Here is a 25,648-nt window from a genome sequence, read left to right on the forward strand (position 1 = left end):
GCAAAACATGTTGTACAATGCTTTTAAGGGTGATGTCACTTCAGGAACTCATCAACATTCCAGGGGCAGAGGTGCCAGTAATCCTGCCACGAGCACACCTGCAAGGACAAAGCCCTTTGGCCAGTCTGTAACGTCAGACATGCAAATGTTTTTCTGTCCAAGGCAGCGCCACAACCCTTCTGGATCCACCCTCAAAGAACGCCTCGACCGGCAGGTAGCGGACTACCTGGCATTAACTGCAGATATCGACACTCTGAGGAGCGATGAACCCCTGGACTACTGGGTGCGCAGGCTTGATCTGTGGCCAGAGCTGTCACAATTTGCCATGAACCTCTTGTCTTGCCCAGCCTCAAGTGTGCTCTCAGAAAGGACCTTCAGTGCAGCAGGAGGGATTGTAACTGAGAAGAGAACTCGCCTAGGTCACAAAAGTGTCGATTACCTGACCTTTATTAAAATGAATGAGGGGTGGATTTCGGAGGGTTACTGCACGCCGGAAGACTTGTTCTGACTTCTATGCAGCTGTCCTTCTCTTCAAGCCTCATGACTCCACACACAGCTGTCCTTTAGCGTCCTCCTCCTCCCTCCGCCACCGTTACAAACTAGGGTGCAAACCCTACTGGTTTAATTTTTTCTGGCCTCTGTGCTTCAGTGGCTGCAACCAAAAAAACTGGGCAAACAATGTCTACAAGGTCAACGTATGGCAAAAAATGACTATTTTCAGCATTTATATGGCATATTTTTTCTGGCAACTGTGCTTCAGTGGCTGCGTCCAAAAAAATGCATATTTTCTGCATTTATATGGCATAATTTTTCTGGCCTCTGTGCTTCAGTGGCTGCAACCAAAAAAATGCATATTTTCAGCATTTATATGGCATAATTTTTCTGGCCTCTGTGCTTCAGTGGCTGCAACCAAAAAAATTTATATTTTCAGCATTTATATGGCATAATTTTTCTGGCCTCTGTGCTTCAGTGGCTGCAACCAAAAAAATGCATATTTTCAGCATTTATATGGCATAATTTTTCTGGCCTCTGTGCTTCAGTGGCTGCAACCAAAAAAATGCATATTTTCAGCATTTATATGGCATAATTTTTCTGGCAACTGTGCTTCAGTGGCTGCAACCAAAAAAATGACTATTTTCAGCATTTATATGGCATATTTTTTCTGGCCTCTGTGCTTCAGTGGCTGCGGCCAAAAAAACTGGGCAAACAATGCCTACAAGGTCAACGACGTTGACCTTGTAGGCATTGTTTGCCCAGTTTTTTTGGCCGCAGCCACTGAAGCACAGAGGCCAGAAAAAATATGCCATATAAATGCTGAAAATAGTCATTTTTTGCCATATACGTTGAGTCAACGTATGGCAAAAAATGACTATTTTCAGCATTTATATGGCATATTTTTTCTGGCCTCTGTGCTTCAGTGGCTGCGGCCAAAAAAACTGGGCAAACAATGCCTACAAGGTCAACGACGTTGACCTTGTAGGCATTGTTTGCCCAGTTTTTTTGGCCGCAGCCACTGAAGCACAGAGGCCAGAAAAAATATGCCATATAAATGCTGAAAATAGTCATTTTTTGCCATACGTTGACTCAACGTATATGGCAAAAAATGACTATTTTCAGCATTTATATGGCATATTTTTTCTGGCAACTGTGCTTCAGTGGCTGCGACCAAAAAAACTGGGCAAACAATGCCTACAAGGTCAACGTATGGCAAAAAATGACTATTTTCAGCATTTATATGGCATATTTTTTCTGGCAACTGTGCTTCAGTGGCTGCAACCAAAAAAACTGGGCAAACAATGTCTACAAGGTCAACGTATGGCGAAAAATGACTATTTTCAGCATTTATATGGCATATTTTTTCTGGCAACTGTGCTTCAGTGGCTGCGTCCAAAAAAACTGGGCAAACAATGCCTACAAGGTCAACGTATGGCAGTTGTTTAAAGAGAACAGTAGATTACTAGCCAGCAAAGCTACCTAAGCTAAAATGTCCCTCAAATCCCTGCAGACTTCTGTCCCTCCAATACAGAGCAGTATCAAGCAGATTACTAGCCAGCAAACTTACTATCATCTGTCCCTGAAATCACTAACAGCTCTCCCCCTACACTATCTCTTCCAAGCACACACAGGCAGATTTTTCAGATACATTTTTGCCCTTGATCCCCCTCTGGCATGCCACTGTCCAGGTCGTTGCACCCTTTAAACAACTTTAAAATCATTTTTCTGGCCAGAAATTTTTTTTTTAGATGTTAAAGTTCGCCTTCCCATTGAAGTCTATGGGGTTCGCGAACCGTTCGCGAACCGCTCGCGTTTTTGCGCAAGTTCGCGAATATGTTCGCGAACTTTTTTTCCGACGTTTGCTACATCCCTAATACTGGGACCTTGTTGAACCCAGGCTCCCCAGCAGACATCCACCTTGGTCAGAAGTTGGAGGCCAAAGAGAAAGAACCAGGATGTAACAATCACTATATTGAAGCTTTAAGGGGATCTATTGTGAAACTGGAAATGTAATTCATTCCACTGAAAAAAGACAGTTTCTAGATATAATCAATGACATTTCTGTACAGTTTATGAAATATACTGTCTCTCTTAATGCTCTCTTCATGTATCTCTTCAGTATTCCAATACTAGGAAAAAAGGAGTACAGATTTGCATTTTGAGTTGACGCAAGGGTGATCTCACAGACTATAGGGTCATTTATGAAAGCAGCCACAGGTGTGGTCTTGCTTCAATGGATGCATATATTATCTAGTTCTAGTAGAAGTAAATCTAGAGCAATTGGACTTGCTGATTAATCATTGAAGACGTTTCACTTCTCATCCGAGCAGCTTCTGCAGTTCAACTGACTGGTATGGGAAATCCTCAGCATATAAATCCGCCAAGGTAAAGATATTAGAACAGCATTGTATGTAGCAGACTGGTGGTGTCGAGCCTCTTTTACGCCTTGTTCAAACCAACGTCTCTGTCCAACTTGATTCCATGACTGTGATGAGCTCGACCACTGGGATGTGTTGTAGTGTCACTATGTAGTTTAAATCCTTGGCTAGCACATTCAGCTGAGAAAGTACCCTGTTTGATAGGTTCTTCACCCACATATCTTTGGTGTTGTTGGATGTCTCATCACTCATCAAGTGAACAAAATGATTTGACTTCAGCTGTCCATCACTGTTGAAATCCCATAAAGACAGGGGTTCCGATTCCGCTACCCATTCTAAGACATCAGTCCAATAGAAACTTTTAATTTACTCAAATGAGTTACCATCCCTATTTAACATAAACGCATTTGCCAAGAGATGATGCTTCTCTATATTCACAACTATTATTATATATTATGTTTATGAAGAAACAATAAAGTTGTCTCTTTTTGTGTCTGTGAGATCTATTTCATTTACCATAGGAAATGTCCCTGAGAGGTGTTAGAGACAGTAAGGTGGAACGTGATGTTTCTTTCAAAGGTTTTGGAAATCTGTGCCAGCAAGAAAGTATGTAAACCACATTTCTCTTCAATGACATTTTAGGCTTCTTGCGAACTTGTAATGGCTTTGTTTGAAATCATTTCCCTTTTAAATATACAAAGGTTAGAAAATGAAATGTATGGCCAATGATCTCAAATGAAACTGGCGCATGCAGTATGTTCTCATTGTGAAGAGATGAGCAGAAGCCTAGCAGAATGATACATACAGCGGTTTCATTGCGGAAATTCTCAGCATTTACAGTTAAGAAATTAGTTGGGGGATTTCTTTATTCTCACATCGGATTTACGATGTAACAAGGGTATGAAAAAAAAAACGTTTTAAAATGGAGCAGGAATTTGTCCGGCTGAGTAGGATAAATGGATGTTCATAATTTGATTAAGTTTTCTCTGACTTTTCTTGAACCTTCATTGTCACATGAATTTGTTTGGTCCAAGAGGATATTACAAAACCAGATTATAAATAGTCTTAAGGAGCAGTTCAGTTTAAAAACTGAAACTGGGTAAATAGAAAAAATGTTTTCAATATAGTTAGTTAGCCAAAAATGTAATGTATAAAGGCTGGAGTGACTGGATGTCTAATGTAATAGCCACAGCTCTCTCTTAAGTCTCTGAAGAATCCAAATGTCGCTGAAAAAGGTGTGGATTCAGCTGGAACCTGGATTTGGTGCATCCCTAGTTTTCATAGGACTGTAATTAGGATCAGAAGATGGTATTACAGGTATGGGACCTGTTATCAAAAATGCTCGGGACCTTGTTTTTTTTTCCAGATAACGGATCTTTCCGTAATTTGAATCTTCATCCCTTAAGTCTACTAAAAAATCATGTAAACATTAAATAAACCCAATAAGCTGATTCTGCTGTCAAATATGATTAATTAAATCTAAGTTTGGATCAAGTGCAAGCTACTGTTTTATTATTACAGAGAAAAAGGAAATCATTTAAAAAAAAAAATTCGATTGTTTGGATAAGATGGAGTTTAAGGGAGATGGCCTTTCCGTAATTTGGTTAACGGGTTTCCAGATAACGGATTCCATACCTGTACTTAATGGGACACTATCATGAAAATAAACATTTTTTGTTGTGCATTAAAACAAAAAAAAATGTATAAACTATTTAAAGTGCATTTTTCCTTGTACCAGGTAAGTCTCTGTACTGTGTTAGCCAGCTGAGAAAGTTACAGGGCAAGGCTTATGATTTGAAGCATAACAAATGTGCTGTAAAGGTGATAACTTTATTGGCTAACTAAGAAAGCTGTAATCATCATCAGGTAGTTAACCAATAAAGGTATCACCTTTACAGCAAATTTGTTATGCTTCAAATCAAAACGTATTGGTACAATATAACATATTGATGTGATATGATTCTAGATCAGGCAGACCGTACGGTAAATTAATTAATCACCAGACAAGCGCTCGTGCCGGTGCATGTTATGTTGTTATGTTAAAGTTTCCTTAAAGAGACATATGCAAAAAGCATCTTGTTTTTTAACCAGGAGCCTGTACAGTGGAATCCATGTGCATATTCCTGCTTGGAGATCAGTGCAGAGCCAGAAACCAGTTTGTTTGTTTGTATTCAAGTTTGTATTGTTTGACTTATGTCTTGCCCTTGTTCCTCTCTTATTTCCTTCAAAGAGTTGTTGTTCACCTTTAACGGGATCCTGTCATCGGAAAACATGTTTTTTTTCAAAACGCATCAGTTAATAGTGCTACTCCAGCAGAATTCTGCACTGAAATCCATTTCTCAAAAGAGCAAACAGATTTTTTTATATTCGATTTTAAAATCTGACATGGGGCTAGAAATTTTGTCAATTTCCCAGCTGCTCCTGGTCATGTGACTTGTGCCTGCACTTTAGGAGAGTAATGCTTTCTGGCAGGCTGCTGTTTTTCCTTCTCAATGTAACTGAATGTGTCTCAGTGAGACATGGGTTTTTACTATTGAGTGTTGTTCTTAGATCTATCAGGCAGCTGTTATCTTGTGTTAGAGAGCTGTTATCTGGTTACCTTCCCATTGTTCTTTTGTTTGGCTGCTGGGGGGGAAAGGGAGGGGTGTGATTTCATTCCAACTTGCAGTACAGCAGTAAAGAGTGATTGAAGTTTATCAGAGCACAATTTTGAAAAAAAATTTTTTTCCCCTGACAGTATCCCTTTAAGTTAAGTTTTAGTATGACATAGACATTGATATCCTGAGACAACTTGCAATGTGTATTCATTTTCTTATGGTTTTTCAGTTACAGGTACGGGATCCGTTATCCAGAAACCAAAGAAAAGCTCTGAATTACGGAGAGGCTTTCTCTCATAGGGGCAAATTTACTAAAGGGCGAAGTGACTAACGTGTGACGTTCGCTGGAGTAACTTCGCTAGCCAGGGGAAATAGACTCTAGCGGTACTTCGCTCCCTAACGCCAGGTGAATTTGCACTCTGGCGAAGGGACGTAACTGCGCAAATTCACTAAGATGCGGATTTTACAGAATGTTACCTCTATCGCCAGACTTGCCTTCGCCACTTCAGACCAGGCAAAGTGCAATAGAGTAGATAGGACTTCCTCAAAAAATAGTTGAAAATTTTTCTAAGTCCCAAAAAACGCTGGCTTCTTTTCCTTTCTCAGGGTGATAGACTGAAAAATAGCATACATTTTTTTGGGGGTAACAGGCTTCCCCCCCTACATTTCCTAACATATGGCACATAAACTATACATTGGGCTCATGTGTAGGGCAATATAACAACTTTATTTAATTTTATTAAGGTTTCCCGGGCTTGTGTAATTTAATATATTTGCTGCAACATATACATCCATCCAAATTTAACTTCCCGCCGTATGCAAATTAGGCAACGCTAGCGCAACGTTGCTTTGCTTGGCGCAGTAACGCTAGCGAAACTTCGCCAACGTTAGGCACTCCGGACGCAACTTCGGATTTTAGTGAATTAGCGTTGTTGTGGCGAATCTACGCCTGGCGAAGTGTTGCGCTGTGAGCGAAGCTGCTGGCAAATTTTCAGAGGTAATTGAATTTGCCCCATAGACTCCATTTTATCCAAATAATCCAAATTTTTAAAATTGATTTCCTTTTTCTCAGTAATAAAACAATACCTTGTACTTGATCTCAACTAAGATATAATTAATCATTTTTGGAAACAAAACCAGAGTATTGGGTTTATTTAATGTTTACATGATTTTCTGATAGATGTAAGGTATGAAAATACAAATTACGGAAAGATCCGTTATCCGGAAAACTCCAGGTCCCGAGCATTCTGAATAAGAGGTCCTATCTGTATTTAGCTTTTTATTCAGCAGCTCTCCAGTTTGAATTTCAGCAGCCATGTGGTCGCTAGAGTCTTGTTTACCTAAACAACCAGACAGTGGAGTGAATCACAAACTGAAATATGAGTAGGAAAGGGCTTGAATAAAAAAGCTAAATAATAAGAAGTAAAAATAATAATAAAGCTCAAGAGTAAAATGTTTTGGGCTGATAGGGGGCAGTGACCCCCATTTGAAAGCTGGAAAGTTGTAGAAGAAAAAATACCTAAATGATAAAGACCAATTGCAAAGTTGCTAGGAATAATTACAAGTTAACTTAAAGATGAACCACCTCTTTAAAGAGTAACACAAGCCTACAAATAAATATGGCTAGAATTAAATATTATATTATTATTTATATTATATATTCCCCCATTAAACCTTGCATACAATAAAAATAGGCGGCAACAAAACACAGCAGTGTGTCCAAAAAAATAAAACCTGCCGAAGTGCTGTTAGCCTATGGAGACCTTCTACAACCATTTTCTAATTCTTTAGAGGATCGAAGGAAAATCCTTCGATCGATCGCTAAAATCGTTCGAATCATTCGATTTGAACGGTTTAATCGTTCGATCAAATGTTTTTTATTCGACTGCAGGATTGCCAAATTTGTTGAAAAGACTTCGAATTTGATATTCGAATTTTTATGTTTTTTTAATTCGATGGTCGAATTTCAAAGTTTTTTGTACTTCGAAAATTCGACCCTTGATAAATCTGCCCCTAAATGTTAACTCAAAGGTGAACAACCCTTTAATCAATAACCTCATTTCTCTCAAAAGGTAAAATACAACAATTGGAAGAACTCTTTATCCTTTAGCCTTGCAGAAAATCCCTACAAAATGCTTTCTGTTAAAGATTCCATGATCTCTATGTAAACGATATAAAATTACACTAAGACATTTATGGTTTATATGTTTGAAGACACCAGCTGGTATAAGTGGTTGGAAAAGGAAGGCATCCAGACACGCAGCATACCTCTCACTTGTCCTTTAGTAACCTCCATTTGTGGTAGGATAGGCTCATTTATATATAGATACGTGAAGGAATGAAGAAGCACACGATTCTTTGCAAAAGTGTATATTACATATCAAACATCAGTACAGCGATGTTTCGGGCAAGCTATATGCCCTTTTTCAAGCCATATGAAAAAATCTGCGTTATACACGTGAACTTTAAAAGCAATGAACAGGAAATGACTTCATAATTTGCATAATGATTGATCCACATCCATCACTACACTGGTTTAACCCTATATAGGCATTTAATGGATTAGAGAAACAAAAATAGATCATAGTCTTTGTTGAGACCTGAGGGATATAATGATCCAGGTTTTTTGATCCACCACTCCTCTCTCTGTTTTAATTTTAGTTCTCTATCTCCCCCTCTTTTCAAGGGAGGTATCGTTTCCAACACCATAAATTTCAGTTGGTCTGCAGTGTGTCCTTTTTCCAAGAAATGTTTGGATACAGGCAAAGTCATGTTACCTAGATTAATACTGGATCGGTGTTGGGAAATACGTGATTTGACCATCTGTGTGGTCTCACCTATATAGATGAGACCACACGGACATATCAACACATATATAGCAAATTTGGATATGCATGTAAAATAACCCCGTAGTTGTACAGTATAGCCAGTGTGGGGATATATAAACTCCTTACTTTTCAAAACAAAAGGACATTGTGTACATCCTAAACAGGGAAACATAACCTTAGATCTACATCCCCAAAACGTTCTATCAATAGTTTTCATCTGGGTTGAGGTCACCTGTGTTCCTATGGTTCTTCCCTTCCGGTAAGATATAAGTGGCATTGTTTTGGAATCCTGTATCATTGGATATGCATTTTGTAATAGATACCAGTGCCTACGTAACACTTTACCTACAGCTTCACTATCTGCATGAAATTGAGTAACGAACGGTATCCTATTCGCTAGACAGTCCCTTGAAAAGAGGGGGAGATAGAGAACTAAAATTAAGACAGAGAGAGGTGTGGTGGATCAAAAAACCTGGATCATTATATCCCTCAGGTCTCAACAAAGACTATGATCTATTTTTGTTTTTCTAATCTAATTTGAGTTTTCCAGGTTAATTTGAAATTTGAAAGACTTATTTTGCATTTTTTTTCCACATTTTTATAAAATTTGAGAAAATTCAAATGTTGATCTGCCCCATAAGCTTTAGAATTCCATGTTCCAATCCAGAGAAGCAAGAAGGGAACCATTATGAATTCATATCTTACAATCTTTAATAGAGAAATGCATTGGGAAGCCCATTTACGATTCACGTAGAGACAATCATTTTGTAGGTGACCGATGGAGGTCCTGGACTGGGGCTTGTAGCTGCCACCTGATAACATGCTTTGATACATTGTTGGATTCACATAAAGCAATATATATAGCTGGCACACTGCATTTACTTTCAGTGCTGGATAGTGATGAGTGAAAATTTTCGCCAAGTTTTGCCGCAAAAATGACGCCCCTAGGTGAAAAAATTGTTGCATGTCAAAAATTTGTCTTGCAATTTGTCGCGCAGCAAAAACAATTTGTTGCCCATAGACTTCAATTCATTTCAGCAAAGTGAATGGGTCAGATTCACCCAGGTTCCCAGCCTTGCACTTTTCTAGCGGGCATTTGTTCTTAGACAGCACAGGGAAGGTTTCCCACTTCCAACAGAAAAAGAGTATTAATGTGTCAGCTGACATTTCTCATGTTATTGTTCCTACTTCTCTGTTAAGACCTTTTGTTACATGATTCTGTTTTTTTAATCAATTCCCAGCTTTTTGCAACTCATTTCCTTTAATCTCTTTCTCAGATTTAATTTCATAGATTCTTGCATGGTTTTACAGATTTTCGTCAGACCACACCAAGAGTATTCTGTTTAGATCTGAAGGCCATTTCTGCTGCGGAATGTTAACTCTTTAACTACATAGGCACATAAATAGTACATGGGCTAACATTGTATAGCAGGCTTGGAGAACATTGACCCATATGTATTGGTATTGTATAAGCACATTTAGATGTATCAGTGAAAATTAAGAAATCATTCGGAAAAAAAGTGCAAAAATCCTATTAGAGTTATCTGGGCAAACTGTTATTAACCACCTGCTTTGTGAAGGGTGGGTTAGAAGGTAAAACAGATCACTTTTCCAACACCCTGTAAATGGGCGGCTGGGGTCAGTAGCTTAGTGGGTCATGTATTTTTCTTTTAGCGATGTCTTGTAGTCATCTAACATTCTATATTGTGCCCTATATACCATAGAGACTTAGATAAGCCCTGGTCTAGAGGGTAGGCCTTTGGCCTTGTAGTGTGTTTGCTTTTTTTCTGGACATTCATTTCAATGCTTTCATGAAGATGCAGATACAGCAGGATTTCCTCTGTACCCCCTGCAACTCGCCCAAGTTCCAAAATGAAGGGTTTGCCCATGGTCCCTTTACCACTTGACTTTGAAATGGAAGTCATTTTTGGAGTCTCCACCAAAACACCCACCATTTTGATCCAGCATATCCCTGTGGCAATGCACACTTATGATCTCTTGAATTTATTTTATTGCCCCCAAGAAACTAAAAAAGGGTTGATTCTGCAGCACCTTTGTTAAAATTAATTATTTATCTCATTCCCATGCTTATTATTATATTACCAACTCTAAAGCAAAAGTGATGGGAAGTATTTAAGGCCCCAGTAATGTGGTTCTATACCATTACTAACGTTAGACCTTTGTCTTATCTTTAATTGTTGTTACAATAGGTACTTCATTACACGGGAAACTATTTACTTTGTTAGTAACCTTACTAGACCTAGTCGTCTTGGAAGCTTGCAGTGCAATTCCACAAACCACTTGTAGTGGTAACCTTGCCATTCTTCTCTCATACGTGGCTCTTTTCTGAGAATGGTGCACATTCAGAAGGATGTAAGTCTTAGCAAATCAAAAAAAGGTCTGATGACTAAATTGGGGAGGGCGTCAAAAAACCATTGGAATACTCAATGTGGTCTTTTTCATATCATATGTATGCTTTTGGGGACCTCCGCATTGAGCACTACATAGATGTCTGAGTAATTAATTAGGAGAGTACCACGAATTATATGATTTCTGTGTTTTCTCTGTAGGTGGAAAGCAACCAATGCACTCCTCTACAGTTCGTCCTGTCTCTTCACTAACACACATGGTGTCTGCCTGGTTCAATTTTCTTGTCGATATCCACTCTGTGTGTCTGCGTCCAGGCTGATGCTGTGTCTGTCAGTGCAAAGACAAGGCAGAGTGGAGCATATTGGCTTTTCTTTGCTTACAGACAAAACGCAGGTGGAAGAAGCCAAGACTTTGCCTCATGTGACATTAGCCCTATGATGTTATCAGCTTATGCTCCAGGGAGTGTTTAGTCTTTATAGCCTTGCATAAGCTAGTAGTAAAAGTCTATCCCTATTGTAGTGCCTAATGTAGCTATTTATTCATTTTACATATTTATTGGTTTCATTCCAGTTGTGCACATCAAAAAAATGTTTTTACCACCATTGGCTGAAAGTGATATTTGAGGCAAGCACCATTTAATATTTTACCATTTTGGCACATATTCTTCATCTTAATAGTCAACTGTTTAGTTCACAAGGTGAAAAGACTGGAAATGGCTTATAATGGTTGGACTGGGACACCAGGAAAAAACCTAGTGTTTCTCGTCTTTTTGTGGGACCCGACATTCCAGACTCGTTCCCCAACCTCCCCTCCTGTCCCTGACTGCCTTGCATGTTACAGGAAAAAAGGTACGCACAGGGCGGGTTGCATCTGGGACGGGGGTCAGGGTTAATATGGGGGTTGACGCGGCCACCTGGCGGGCCCCAGACCCCCAGTCCGACTCTGTTTCTCACTATTGCTCAAGCAACCTCCACCTCCATCTATATTTTCATCCGGCTATCTATAAAGGGAGAAAAATCACAATAAAAAGGTAATAATTTGTCTACATAGTTATGAATGGTCTAAAATATCCAGACAGAATTTCTGGACAGCTCAGCGACCTGGGAACCTATGTAACTTCAAGATGCACTTGCTGGAAAATTGCATTCGGTGGAACAGGAATCGCTATTATTCTTTCTATGCGAACAGCCCCCAATATTTTTTTTTCATTTAAAAAAATACTAATTGGGGAAAAGCAAATTAAGATAAAGCTTAAAGGAAAACTATACCCACAAAATGAATACTTCAGCAACAGATCGTTCACATCATATTAAGTGGCACATTAAAGAATCTTACCAAACTGGAATATATATTTAAGTAAATATTGCACTTTTACATCTTTTGTCTTGAACCTCCATTTCGTGATGGTCTGTGTGCTACCTCAGTGATCACCTGACCAGAAATACTACAACTCTAACTGTAACAGGAAGAAGTGTGGAAGCAAAAGACACAACTCTGTCTGTTAATTGGCTCATGTGACCTAACATGTATGGTTTGTTGGTATGTATGTGAGTACAGTGAATCCTACGATCCCAGGGGGCGGCCCTTATTTTTTAAAATGTCAATTTTCTATTTATGAATACCCAATGGCACATACTACTAAAAAAGTATATCATTATGAAAATGGTTTATTTACATGTAGCAGGGTTTTACACATGAGCTGTTTTACTCAATATCTTTTTATAGAGACCTACATTGTTAAGGGGGTATAGTTTTCCTTTAATGACAGTACTGGGACGGTATAGGGTATCACCCTGCATCAAGCAAACTCAAGCACACAAATTTCCCTTATTTTATTGGAAAACATTACCATAACATACTTTTTCACATAATTTAGATGCATGAAGTCAATTATGCATGATCCTGTGACTTAGTTATATACAGTTCATGTTCCATGTTTGTAAAACACTCATTTTCAGGTTTAAGTCTTTATTGTTTGAAAAGTCTACATGTCTTTTGCAATACAATAACGGGTTACTTCTGGAGGGTTAATGTACAATGAACCTCTTTGCATGAAACTCAACCATAAAATACAATTTATCAATAAGATTTCTTTAACATAATAAAAGGCTTCTGAATCATTTGGGAATGCTTTAGCACAGTCTATATAGTTGGTGCTGAGTACATTCTTCCCTTTAGTATGTCCCACAATAAATCAGTGGAAAGTGCATTGGAAAATTGCAGTGACCAGCCTGTAAAATGGATTTTAAACACTAACAAGCCTTTGAAAAGAAAAAAGTTCTGTTGGATATCTATTCTTTTTTTTTTTTTTCATTGAGGCAAATTTATATTAAATTAAATGATGATTATCAGCATGCCATAAACAGTCCTTTTTTTTTTTTTTTTAAATAGCCGTCAGGTTTATACCGATTATAAAGGAAGAGTTGAAGAATGCAAGAAGAATGCAAGTACTTTAGATAAATGTTTCACAAAAAGACAAATGCTGGTAATTATAGTAATTAACATTTAACACTTAAGTGCAAGCTAATTTATAGTTAACAGGCAGGAAGCATGATAAAAGTCAGCATGAACACCATATATACCCTTTGGGAAAAAAAATCAGCTCCTCTTGGTCCACATTTCAAAGTACTTTGGGTTAAAAACAGGGGCAGATATGCAGAATCCTCTGATTTGATTTACATTTTCTACAACAGGAACCTTAAAAAAAAGGAAATGTACAACATCAGTGAGGACTAACTGCTATTCCAACCTTAGTATCAAAAGTAGACCTGCTGTTTGGCCTTCTGAACATGTACTGTGGCCATAGACTCCATAGCAGACAGTATAACGGTTATACTTTCTTGTTCCATGGCACTGCTTTGACCCGGTAAAACTTAGTACCCAGAGGTACTTTAAATCTGTTTTGTGCCTAAATCAGAGAAAACAAAAAGAGCTGATTAGAGGCAAAGTATTTTCAACTGTATTTAAAAAAAAGTTAAATCTCGCTTCTGTCATTGATTTACACCAAACCCATGATTATCCAAACGTGAACGTTTTTCTATGCCCATCCAATTTTCACTAATAACTTGATCTCATTTTAATTTTGGGTATTACTCCATACACAGAACTGCTCTTGAATTCCAATCTCCCTACAGTCCCAAACTCCACAGCTGTTATAAGGCAGGAATACATTTCAATGTTATACTCCTACTACTCCTTTTACTCTGTTCCTATATCCCAATAGCCATTTCCAAGGAATTTGTTTCTGTTCTACTTCTCGTAGTCTGTCCCCACGTTTTGCCAATTTAAACTCTTCTGACCTTTTCTACTCCAAAATGCCCTTCTGTCTGTGATTTTGAAATATTCAACGCAACATTAACTCCCATCATAATGAGGCTGATTTATTAAAGGTCGACTTTTTTTTACTTCGAATGACCTCGAAACATGAATGGTATCTTATTTAAGAAAAAAACTCGAATGTCTAAAAATCAAACTAATGTTACCGACCAGAAAACTCGAACTGAATTTGAACGCAGTTCAAACGCAATTTGAATCAAGTTTTTCTACGTAAAAAACTTGAATGTCAGCAAAGCTATTAACTTCTTCAAATGGGTCAGTAGACCTCTGCCATTGACTTCTACATTAACTCGGCAGGTTTTAGGTGGCAACCTATTGAATTGGAGTTACTTCAGGGTAGGGGGATGATAAATCTCGGATTTGAATTCGAGTTTGTAGTTTTAAACTCGAAATTGTGAGTTTCGAACAAAAAAACAACTTGAAAGTTCGAATTCGAATTAACCATACAAACCTTAGTAAATGTGCCCTATATGTAAGCTCCTTATAAATTATAGGGGCATACATTCATTTAGAACTATGGAGTTTGGTGTACAATTTGTTGTTAAATTAACTTTAAGGATGTTAAAGAACCACTTGTTATAAGCAGCTTCTCCATTGGCCTTCATTCATTGTTTTGAATGACTTTTTTATGACCATTATGGGCCCCTAATATTAGGAATATTTGAGAGTTGGGGTTGTCTGCAATGTGAAACACCACACCTTAAGGCAGGAGTCCCCAACCTTGTATAAGTATGAGCCACATTCAAATGGAACAAGAGTTGGGGAGCAACACAAGCATGAATACAGTTTCTGGGGTACCAAATAAGAGCTATGATTGGCTATTTGGTAGACTCTATGTGAACTGGCAGCCTACAAGAGCCTCTGTTTGGCAGTAAGCCTGGTTTTTATGCAACCAAAACTTGCCTGGAATAAAAAAATAAGCACCAGCTTTGAGGCCACTGGGAGCAACATCCAACGGGTTGCTCATGAGCCACTGTTTGGGGATCACTGCTATAAGGCTACTAAAAACATTTAAAAATAAAACACAAGGACTGTTTTATCATTAAATTAATTTATGTTAGCATTGTTACTATCAAGAACAAGGCAATGAGAGAAATGAATCAAAAATGAAAAACTGGTTAATTACTACTAAATGGCATTGCTACTATATAGGAGACTTCACAACCTAACTCTATGGAATATCAAAGAGGAGAGTGTTCTCAGTTAAAGGCTTAGCTGGGACACACACTGGGTAGATGCTGTACATACCAAGAACATTAAAAAAGGGATCCAGGAAATTTCTCATTAATCCAGGTCATGGTATATAATATATAATAATAAGTAAAATCAACTGGCTTGCTGTATTTTTCTGCTCTTGAAGACGTTTCGCTAGTCATCTGACTGACTTTCTCAAGAAAAGCAAGTCGGATGACTAGCGAAACGCCTTCAAAAGCAGAAAAATACAGCAGGTCCAGTTGATTTGACTTATTACTATAGATATGAAAAAGGGGAACAATATACAGTGTAAAAAACTCACAGCAATGGTAAATACAGTTAATACATTTTAGTATGATTTGCCTACACCTATTTTTCTTTTAGGATTTATATAAAGGTTTGGGATCTGGAATCCCGGTATCCAGAAAGGTCTGAATTGTGGGACATCTCCCATAGTGTCTATTTTTTTATTTCCTTTTTCTCTGTAATAATAAAACAGTTCCTTATACTTGATGGTAACTATACTGAATGAATGAATGAATGAATGCATATTGGTGGCAAAACAGTCCTTTTGGGTTTATTTAATCTTTAAAATATGGTAATCCAAATAATGGAAAAATCACCTATCTGGAAAAAAATATAGGATGATAAAGCCTATACAGGTATGTGACCTGTTATATAGAATGCCAGGGACCTTTGGTTTTCCAGATAAGGGGTCTTTCCACAATTTGTCAGTATGTTAAGTCTACAAGAAAATACTACTAAAATATTAATTAAACCAGATAGGATTTTTTGCATCCAATAAGGAATTATTACACCTTACTTGGGTTCAAGGACAAGATACTGTTTTATTCTTACGGAGAAAAAATTATTAAAACATTTTGAATTATTTGATTAAACTGGAGTCTATAGAAAATGGCCTTGGAGCTGGGGTTTTCCACATAAGGGATATTTCCATAATTTGGATCTCCAAGTAACAAGATCTCTTTTAAGTCTACTAAAAAAATCATGTGAACATTACATAAACCCAAAAGGATCGTTTTCCTCCAATACAGATGAATTATATTTTAATTGGGATCAAGTACAGGTATAGGATCCCTTATCCGGAAACCCGATATGCAGAATGCTCTGAATTACGGAATGGCTGTCTCCCATAGACTCCATTTTAGCCAAATAATCCAAATTTTTAAAAATGATTTCCTTTTTCTCTGTAATAATAAAACAGTAGCTTGTACTTGATCCCAACTAAGATATAATTAATCCTTATTGGAAGCAAAATCAGCCTATTAGGTTTATTTAATGTTTAAATTAATTTCTAGAAGACTTAAGACCCAAATTACAGAAAGATCCGTTATCTGGATAATAGGTCCCATACCTGTACAAGGTACTGTTTTATTATTACAGAGAAAAGGGAAATAATTTCTAATGATGTTAATTATTTTATTATTATGGAGTCTTTGAGAGATGGCCATTCTGTAATTCGGAGCTTTCTCGATAACAGGTTGTAGCTCTACAATGGATCAAAACCTGCTGCTAAGCTAAGAAAGCATGTGTATATAGAGTAGCTTTTGTCCCATACACAGATACAAATGAATGCATGTAAATTTCAGCATAACAGGAGTCTCTACATACAGTTAATTGTAAATAAAAAATGATTTCCCAGCATTTCCATTTTAAAGGAATTGTTTAGTTTAAAAATAAAATCTGGGCAAATAGATAGGCTGTGTAAAATAAAAATTATTTCTAATATAGTTAGTCAGACAAAAATGTTGTATATAAAGGCTGGAGTGACTGGATGTGTAACATAATAGCCAGAACACTACTTCCTGCTTTGCAGTTCTCTTGGTTTCCACTGATTGGTTACCAGGCAGTAACCCATCAATGACTCGAGGGAGGGCCACATGGGTCATATCTGTTGCTTTTGAATCTGAGCTGAATGCTGAGGATCAATTGCAAACTCACTGAACAATTATGTCCCAGTGCCCCTCTTAAAGTTACTGACTAACTCAGAATTAGAGAGCTGAAAAGCAGGAAGTAGTGTTGTGTATATTATGTTAAAGACATCCAGTCACTCCAGCCTTCATACATTACATTTGTGGCTAACTAACTATATTAGATTCATTTTTTATTTTGCACAGCCTATCTATTTATCCAGTTTTTGTTTTTACACTGAACTGTTCCTTTAATGCAATATATAATAGATCTCAGTAGAATGTTGTTGGTTTACCTTTTTTGCCTGACAATACTCTTTTTCCATTACTTTGCCCAAAACCCAGGGTCTTCTTGATGAGCCAGAGGCTGTAACAATGAAAATTGAGAATATGTTTAAATATCGATCAGAAATCTCTAGCCGTTGTTACTCACCTCCATCTAACAAACTTAACAAGAAGCATAAATACCTCCATTTCAAAGAACATGAAATGTATATAAAGCAGATACTGGAGTTCATCAAAGTTCACGCCATAATGATTGTTAACAAATCTGCCCCCTCGTTTGTACAGTTGCATTTTATGAATGGGCTTTCTATTCAGAAAATAAGAAAATGGGACTTTCGGAAAAAATGTGGCACTCTTTGCCTGATAGAAAGCAATTCTCTGCCATGTTATCTTATCTGCAGAGGGGATTTTAAACCTGCCAGCAAATTATTTTCCACAACTGTAGCAAAACCACATTTACTAGATTATTTCTTTAAAGGGGTTATAGGTATGTTAAAGCAAATTTTTAATTGGATGTCATTATTTATTTTTTTGCATATTTTTCTTTAATTATTTGCCTTTTTCTGCTGACTCATTCCAGCTTTTGAACGAGGGTCACTGACCCCATATAAAAACAAATGCTCTGTAAGGCTACACATTTATTGTTATTGCTACTTTGTATTAGACATCTTTCTATTCAGACCCTCTCCTGTTAATATTCCAGTCTCTTATTCAATGCATGGTTGATATGGTAATTTGACCCCTAGCAACCAGATTTCTGAAATTGCAAACTGCAGAGCTGCTGAATAAAAAGCTAAATAACTCAAAAAACAAAAACTGAAAGTCAAATTGCAAATTGTCAGAATATTACTCTATATCATGCTAAAAGTTAACCTAAATGTATATATAATTTACAAAACATATTTCCATGACTTAAGACAGATGAGTGATTAGTTAATATGTAGCAGCATATAGCACAATTTGCATGCAGTTTGTCTTGTGTATTCGAATTCTAATAATGCATGTGAGTAAATGTTTAACCCCATATCACGTAAATATTTATTTTATAAGTCCTTGGGTTTGTTGAACAAATGTAACCCATCTAACCTCATTAAGCCAGTAATAACTGAGAGACAGATGGTGTGCTATTATTCTATTACATGAAGGTTTGTGTGTGAGGAATAGCCAGTAATAATGGTGAGTTGTGATTGTTGTGGAATGCAGGTCGGCAGATGTGCTCTCGAGAAATCACTGCTGACTCTTAACAGAGGTTGTGACTGATTAAATGCGATACATTTAAATCTCCAGGATTAGGCTGCTCTTCACTATCTTCCTCATGCACAAAGCAGATCAAGGAGGCTAAAACAACACAGCAATCTGGTAATGTTGCAGGAGGGTAAGGGGCACTGACCCTTTATAACTCAAATATGGACCTTTTGCTTTTCATAGTTTTTGCTTTGAAATGCTTTTCCTTTCAATGCAGGCAGGGCTCAGAGGTCAGTACCAAGCAGTGCAACATTGTGTGTTTCTGGGCAAGAGCTTTGCTTTCCAAATGGCTCTCTTTATTGATCTGAGCAATTTTCATTGGTTATTTATAACAAAAGAAAAAAGGATATTTTAAGTTACCAAGGAGTTCCATGACCATATAAAAGCACAAGACCAACGGGGTATTTTATTTATTATAATGAGTTCCAGTGAGTCAAGTGACAGAAATGACATCACTAAGCGCCATTTATATAGTGAATAAAGTACCCCCTCTTTTAAATCATAAGGAAATAAGTTAGCGAGGAATTTCAAGACCATATAAAAACACGAGGCCGAAGGCCGAGTGTTTTTATACAGGTCATGGAACTCAGAGGTAACTTCTAATATCCTTATAATTTACAAGAGGGGGTACTTTATTATAATACACAAGTTTCAGTGAGTCTTGTGACAGAAATGACAACACTACTCACCGTTTATAACTGATGACATCAGAACTTACAGTTTCTAAGGATATAATTTACAAGATATTCATGTATTGTGTACTATATCCTTAAAATACACAAAAACCATGATTATCTAGTAAATTATATCCTTATAAACGGTGAGTTCTGATGTCATTTCTGTGACATGACTCACTGAAATTTGTGTCTTATAATAAAGTACCCCCAGTTGCAAAATATGAGGTTATTAGACGTTACCTCAGAGTTCCACGACCTGTATAAAAACACTCGGCCTTCGGCCTGGTGTTTTTATATGGTCATGAAACTCCTGGGTAACTTATAATATCCTTATAATTTACAAGAGGGGGTACTTTATTCACTATATAATTTACAGGATATTCATGGCTCTTTGTATTATAATGAAATATAATCAGTTGTATGCATTAGCCATCAGGAGCAAGATCAGTTGTAAATATTCTGGTTCTATATTGCTGTGCATTGCATGAGGTTCTGCAACACTTTACCTGAATGACATCTTATATATAATGAAGAAAGGTTGCCCTTTATGTGTTCAGGGACAGTATGAGTGCAACTGAATTTCTCAGAGATTGACTCTCATCTTCTAGGAGGACGATATCAGGACTTTATTGTAAATATGAGATGGGCTCATGTGTGCAATAACCCTGCATGTTGTGTTTTTTCATGTTACCACATATCAATCAAATGAACACAAAATGCAACCAAACTTTTATATATATATATATATATATATATATATATATATATATATATATATATATATATATATATATATATATATATATATATATATATATATATATATATATATATATATATATATATATATATATATATATATATATATATATATATATAGTTTGGTTATTCAGTGTTTGCCTGAAAACCTGATTGGTTTACAGTAGCGATGTATGGGTAGGCCAGAAACCTACAATTAATTCACTGCCAACCTGCACACTTCTTAACCTATTTGCGCTGTTCAATGTCCCACAAGTGACAGGGTGGTGCTTGTTTATATATTAGTGTTAAAGGAGAACTAAACCCTAAACATTAATATGGCTAAAACTGACATTTTATATAATGACCGTATTGCTCCAGCCTAAAGTTTCAGCTTGTCAATAGCAGCAATGATCCAGGACTTCAAACTTGTCACAGAGGGTCACCATCTTGGAAAGTGTCTGTGACACTCACAGAAAATGAGGTTGGTCTGTAATATAAGCTGATGCTGCAGGGCTGTGCTGCCATGTAGTAATTATCTGTATTAATTACTAAGCAGCCTTATAGTGTGACATTTCTATTCTATGTGTACTGTATATTGTGAATCAGTCCCTAAGCTCAGTAAGGGACAGCAGCACAGAGCATGTGCAGTGAATCAGCAGAAAAGAAGATGGGGAACTAGATCACAGACAGATCTTCCCTGCTAAAGGGCTGTGCTTGCCTTGGGCTGGTACAGATGCCCAAAACATAATGTACAACATTCCTAGCCTACTTCTTTAGTTAAAGTATCCGGATACTGTCATGGGAAAAAACATTTTTTTCAAAATGAATCAGTTAATAGTGCTGTTCCAGCAGAATTCTGCACTGAAATCCATTTCTCAAAAGAGCAAACAGATTTTTTTATATTCAATTTTGAAATCTTACACAGGGCTAGACATTTTGTCACATTCCCAGCTGCCCCTGGTCATGTGACTTGTGCCTGCACTTTAGGAGAGAAATGATTTCTGGCAGGCTGCTGTTTTTCCTTCTCAATGTAACTGAATGTGTCTCAGTGGGACATGGGTTTTTACTATTGAGTGTTGTTCTTAGATCTACCAGGCAGCTGTTATCTTGTGTTAGGGAGCTGTTATCTGGTTACCTTCCCATTGTTCTTTTGTTTGGCTGCTGGGGGGGGGGGGGTAAGGGAGGAGGGTGATATCACTCCAACTTGCAGTACAGCAGTAAAGAGTGATTGAAGTTTATCAGAGCACAAGTCACATGACTTGGGGCAGCTGGGAAATTGACAAAACGTCTAGCCCCATGTCAGATTTCAAAATGGAATATAAAAAAAAAAACTGTTTGCTCTTTTGAGAAATGGATTTCAGTGCAGAATTCTGCTGGAGCAAAAAAATTTTTCCGATGACAGTATCCCTTTAAGTTTTAGTTCTCCTTTAACCACATCCGATGATGTCAGAGAAGAGACAGATATATAAATTGGGGAGGTGGGCCAAGTCAGGTACGAGTTGAGGTATCTTGAGTAAGGGTGGGGTGTGGGATGAATATTTTTCCCATCACTAGTTTGTAGCCACTGCTGATTACATACCTTAAAAATGACATTGTGGCTTTCTATAGCATTGGGGTGCTTTAAAAAAAACTGGTGCATCAGCTAATTCTAATATTAATCATACTATACATTACATATTAAAAATGCCAATAAAACTGAAGGAAAACGGTTTGTATTTGAGGCAGAATACGTTATCTGCAGCATCCAAAACAATCATCTTGTTTGAATCCCAATCGGCAAGTTCTTTAAAGGTCAGGGAATTCAGTACAATACAAAGAGACTGCACTTATCTAAAGCCAACAACATTTTCATTTTGTGAGATGATGAGCAAATTTCAGCTGAAAACATTCTGCTCAGTTCCAGTTTATGAACAAAAACAGATATAGAAAAAGAGCCGAGTGTTTTACTACATGAAAAGTCGTGAGTAAAAATACAAAACCCTGTGTTCACTGGATGTCATTATCAATTACAAGCTTTATTTCTACAAGAGGTGAGATTCACTCTATAAAATTAAGATTTCCTTTTTTGAAGACTCAAGAGCTTTTCTTTTTAATTATTGCTACAAATGAAAAAAGGCACTGAATAATCAAACAAATAATTAACTAAATGAAAATACAATATGTAATCAGAGAATGCTTAGAAATAGCATTTAAAAATAAACCAGCATTAAAAACCTGTTGCAAGGTACATATGGTTCCAATTGGTTCCAATGTGTGCTTGGAAATGTCTTGCTGCGATGCTGTTATGGAGAGGGACAGTAGTAGGACAGGGGCATTGGCTCATGCTGCTACACAGAGGGTAGCTATTGAACTAATAGTGTTATTCCTAGGAAAGGATCAATGCAGAATTTAGAGATATATAACTATTCCTTTTGATTATCTTTGGAAAGGCTGACAGAATAAATACAGTGGTGGCAGTAAGGTATTGCTATAAAACCAAACAAAAGGCAAAACACATTTTACTTCCTGACTCTACGTAACTGGTGTTATGGGAGCAACAATACTATTTTGTGCAATTCTCCCTATAGTACAAGAGTGACCACCATTTTTGCACTTCTTATCTCTGCAAAGTCAGCTAATTATAAAGTACACTCACTCAGGGGCCTATTTATCATACTGTGTAAAATAATGCAGACCAAATCCATCACACAACTGTTAAGCAAAGGATAGCATATAAAACCCTTCTACTAACATTCAAAGCCCTTCAATCCTCTGCTCCTCACTACATTTCTTCTCTTGTCTCGCTATATGTTCCTAGTCATCTTCTCTGCTCTTCTCAGAGCCACCTTCTCTTCACACCATCCACATTCACATCCACTGCTACCTCTCGTCTCAAACCCTTCTATCTTGATGCCCCTTACCTCTGGAATTTCTTACCTGAATTCCTCTGTAAGGAACCCTCTTTCAATCTCCTCAAGAAAAAACTAAGAGCCTACCTTTTGGAGCACTAGAACATTAGCCTAGGTCTGTGCCTACTGACTATGCCTTATCTTGTGCACTCCCTCCCATCCACTTAGACTGTAAGCTCTATAGGGCAGGGACCTCCTTCCCACTATGTCTCTTACCACATAGCACTTAAGCTCCTTGTCCTGATATGATTCTGTATATATTTATTATGTGATTTGTCTTCCTGTATACTTATATATATATATATATATATTGTACTTTTATGCACTGTACATCACTGCAGCTCCTTAACAGCGCTTTACAAATAAAGTTATACATACATACACAAAAGCAGGTGTTTATGAGCTGTGTATGCATTTTCAGTGGCCCTGTACCTCTGTGTAAAAATCTAGTGTAAAAGTGAACAGTCACTTGAGAATGCTATGGGAAAATACAGTGTTTTTTTTATCCAGAGTTACTTCTGGCAGAATTTGCAGCTTGAATTTTTCGATTGCGGATTGCGCAACGTCTAAAGCTGTGTAAAATAGACAAATACAAGAGGTCCTCTGCACTCAACCCATTATCAATATATTTAGGACATTAAGACATGTTGTGCCTTAAGCTACTAAAATATGCCTTAACCTTTAAACAAAACAGGGATTGTTTGTCCATATATGTGTCTCAATGTCCTAAAAATATTGATAATGGGTTGAGTACAGAGGATGTCCTGCATTTGTCTGTTTTACACGCCTCATTGCATCCCTGCTTTAAGGGTTTTAAAATTAGTGGCGAGCTTTCACTTGTTTGAAGTGGTGTAAAATAACGGTGTCAAATACGGTGTTTGGGCTGAGTAAAATAAAACACACCTTAATACATTTGCCATTTATTTGACACAGCTTTTTACACCCTTTTTCTTGTGTTAGTTGTTTTACTCAACATGATAAATAGGCCCCTAAATTTGCATACTTTATAATGATGTCACTTTATCTGCCTCAGGACAGGTAAGTAAGCAACCAACACATTTTTAATTGTGCACAATCTTTACCACATAGTGAATGTAGATTCATCCTTAGTCAGTCTTTTAAATTCCTTTTGGTTTCCAATAGCATTAGCACCCACGAGTAACTCACATGTCAGGCTCCCTCCACAGGACTCGGGATTAGGTGCGTGAGCAGTTTAAACTGCAGAACATCCCCAGGCCTTACAAAAAATTGGAATAAGACTGGGCAGAATGCTGCCCTAGGCATGAGCCTTTGTGGCCTTTCCACAAATCTGGGCTTGTGTAGCTCCTGGTGCAAGAGAATTCCCACTTGCATAATCCTGGTATTAGTCCCCATTTATGCTCATTCCAATGAACATTAAATGGATATGTGTCATCTCTCATTTTTAGACATATTTCTATTAATAAATAAACTGATCAACTCTAACATGATTACTAATTATATAAAGGATAATATATTATGCTTTATATAATTACTAAATTACTAGTATGTAGTAATACAGAGTATTCTTTGTTTCCGAAACACATGCCTCTTATCTATTTTAAGATTTAAAAAAAAACAAAAAACTTGCAAAACATCATAAGAACCTAAAAGATGTGTGTAGCATATTGATATCCATGTGTATTACATTTAGGGAAAGCTCATTAAAGGAATGGGATTATTTTTTTTTATATTATATACATTATTACATGTTTTACGTGTTGTGGTTATCATTTCACAAACTATGCTTTTATTGGAGAGCAGTCCACTGTAGTTCTGTTACATAAGAGTCTAGAGTTTCAGAAAATGGTGGTAGCATCATAAAAACACCATGGCATTATAAAATGGAAATTATTATGCAGAAGAAATGTTCTATACAAATACAAACTGTGGCTTATCACAGCATCTTAATATGTATTACCCTTTTTTAAAAAAAGTTAGCATATGATTAACAAGGATCTACTTTAAAGAGGATCTAAATCTAAAAATGAATTAATAAAAATTACTTAGGGTGCTTCTCTGAGCAATTATTTTCTCTTTTTAGAGGTTTCTGAGGTTGAATTTCTAACTACTATCAGGCTTTTCCCTCAACGAAGAGTCAGAAACATGAAGGTAAACTGAATCTAGAACATTTATAGACAATTAGGGACTCCCAAAAAAAGCCATTAATCGAGCCTGCTATTAGCATTCAAAAACTAGCATTTACTAGAATTAGCATTCTAAAACAGCTAATACTCTTAGGACATATTTATTATGATTTGTAAAATGTAATTTGCTGAAAAATGGCTGTAAAAAGCTTTGTCAAATAAATGGAAAATTTACGTTACTTTTACATTGCTTTCCAAAAAAACGGGTAAAATTTGTATGCCGTTTTTTACACAGTGAAGCGTGGCAATGTATGGTGTATTATCCCGCTGTTTTTCACAAAGCATAATAAATAATCCCCTTATTAGACAGTTCCCCTTAGTAGGCAAAAATGCTCAGAGTACCATTTTTTCTTGGTTAAGATCCCATTTAAAGGAATTGTATAAAATAAATACTGGGTAAATAGATAGACTGTGTAAAATAAAGAATATTTCTAATATAGTTAGTTACCCAAAAATGTAATGTATAAAGGCTGGAGCGACTGGATGTCTTACAGAACAGAACACTACTTCCTGCTTTG

At 36.9% G+C, this 25,648-nt stretch overlaps 1 protein-coding gene across 2 annotated transcripts in view; it reads right to left on the minus strand.

Annotated features, from left to right (window-relative positions):
- Positions 1-12,485: 12,485 nt before the first annotated feature.
- Positions 12,486-25,648, minus strand: part of rb1cc1.L (RB1 inducible coiled-coil 1 L homeolog) — a 77,266-nt gene continuing 64,103 nt past the window's right edge. For both annotated transcript variants that reach the window (XM_018267989.2, XM_018267990.2), the window contains exons 22-23: positions 17,426-17,496; positions 12,486-13,576 (exon numbers count right to left, since the gene is read on the minus strand). In XM_018267989.2, the coding sequence (XP_018123478.1) occupies positions 13,499-13,576; positions 17,426-17,496 (149 nt within the window). In that variant the 3' untranslated portion in view covers positions 12,486-13,498. The remainder of the gene's footprint in view (positions 13,577-17,425; positions 17,497-25,648) is intronic.

This window comes from Xenopus laevis, chromosome 6L (assembly GCF_017654675.1).
Source record: "Xenopus laevis strain J_2021 chromosome 6L, Xenopus_laevis_v10.1, whole genome shotgun sequence".
NCBI classification, from domain to species: Eukaryota; Metazoa; Chordata; class Amphibia; order Anura; family Pipidae; genus Xenopus; species Xenopus laevis.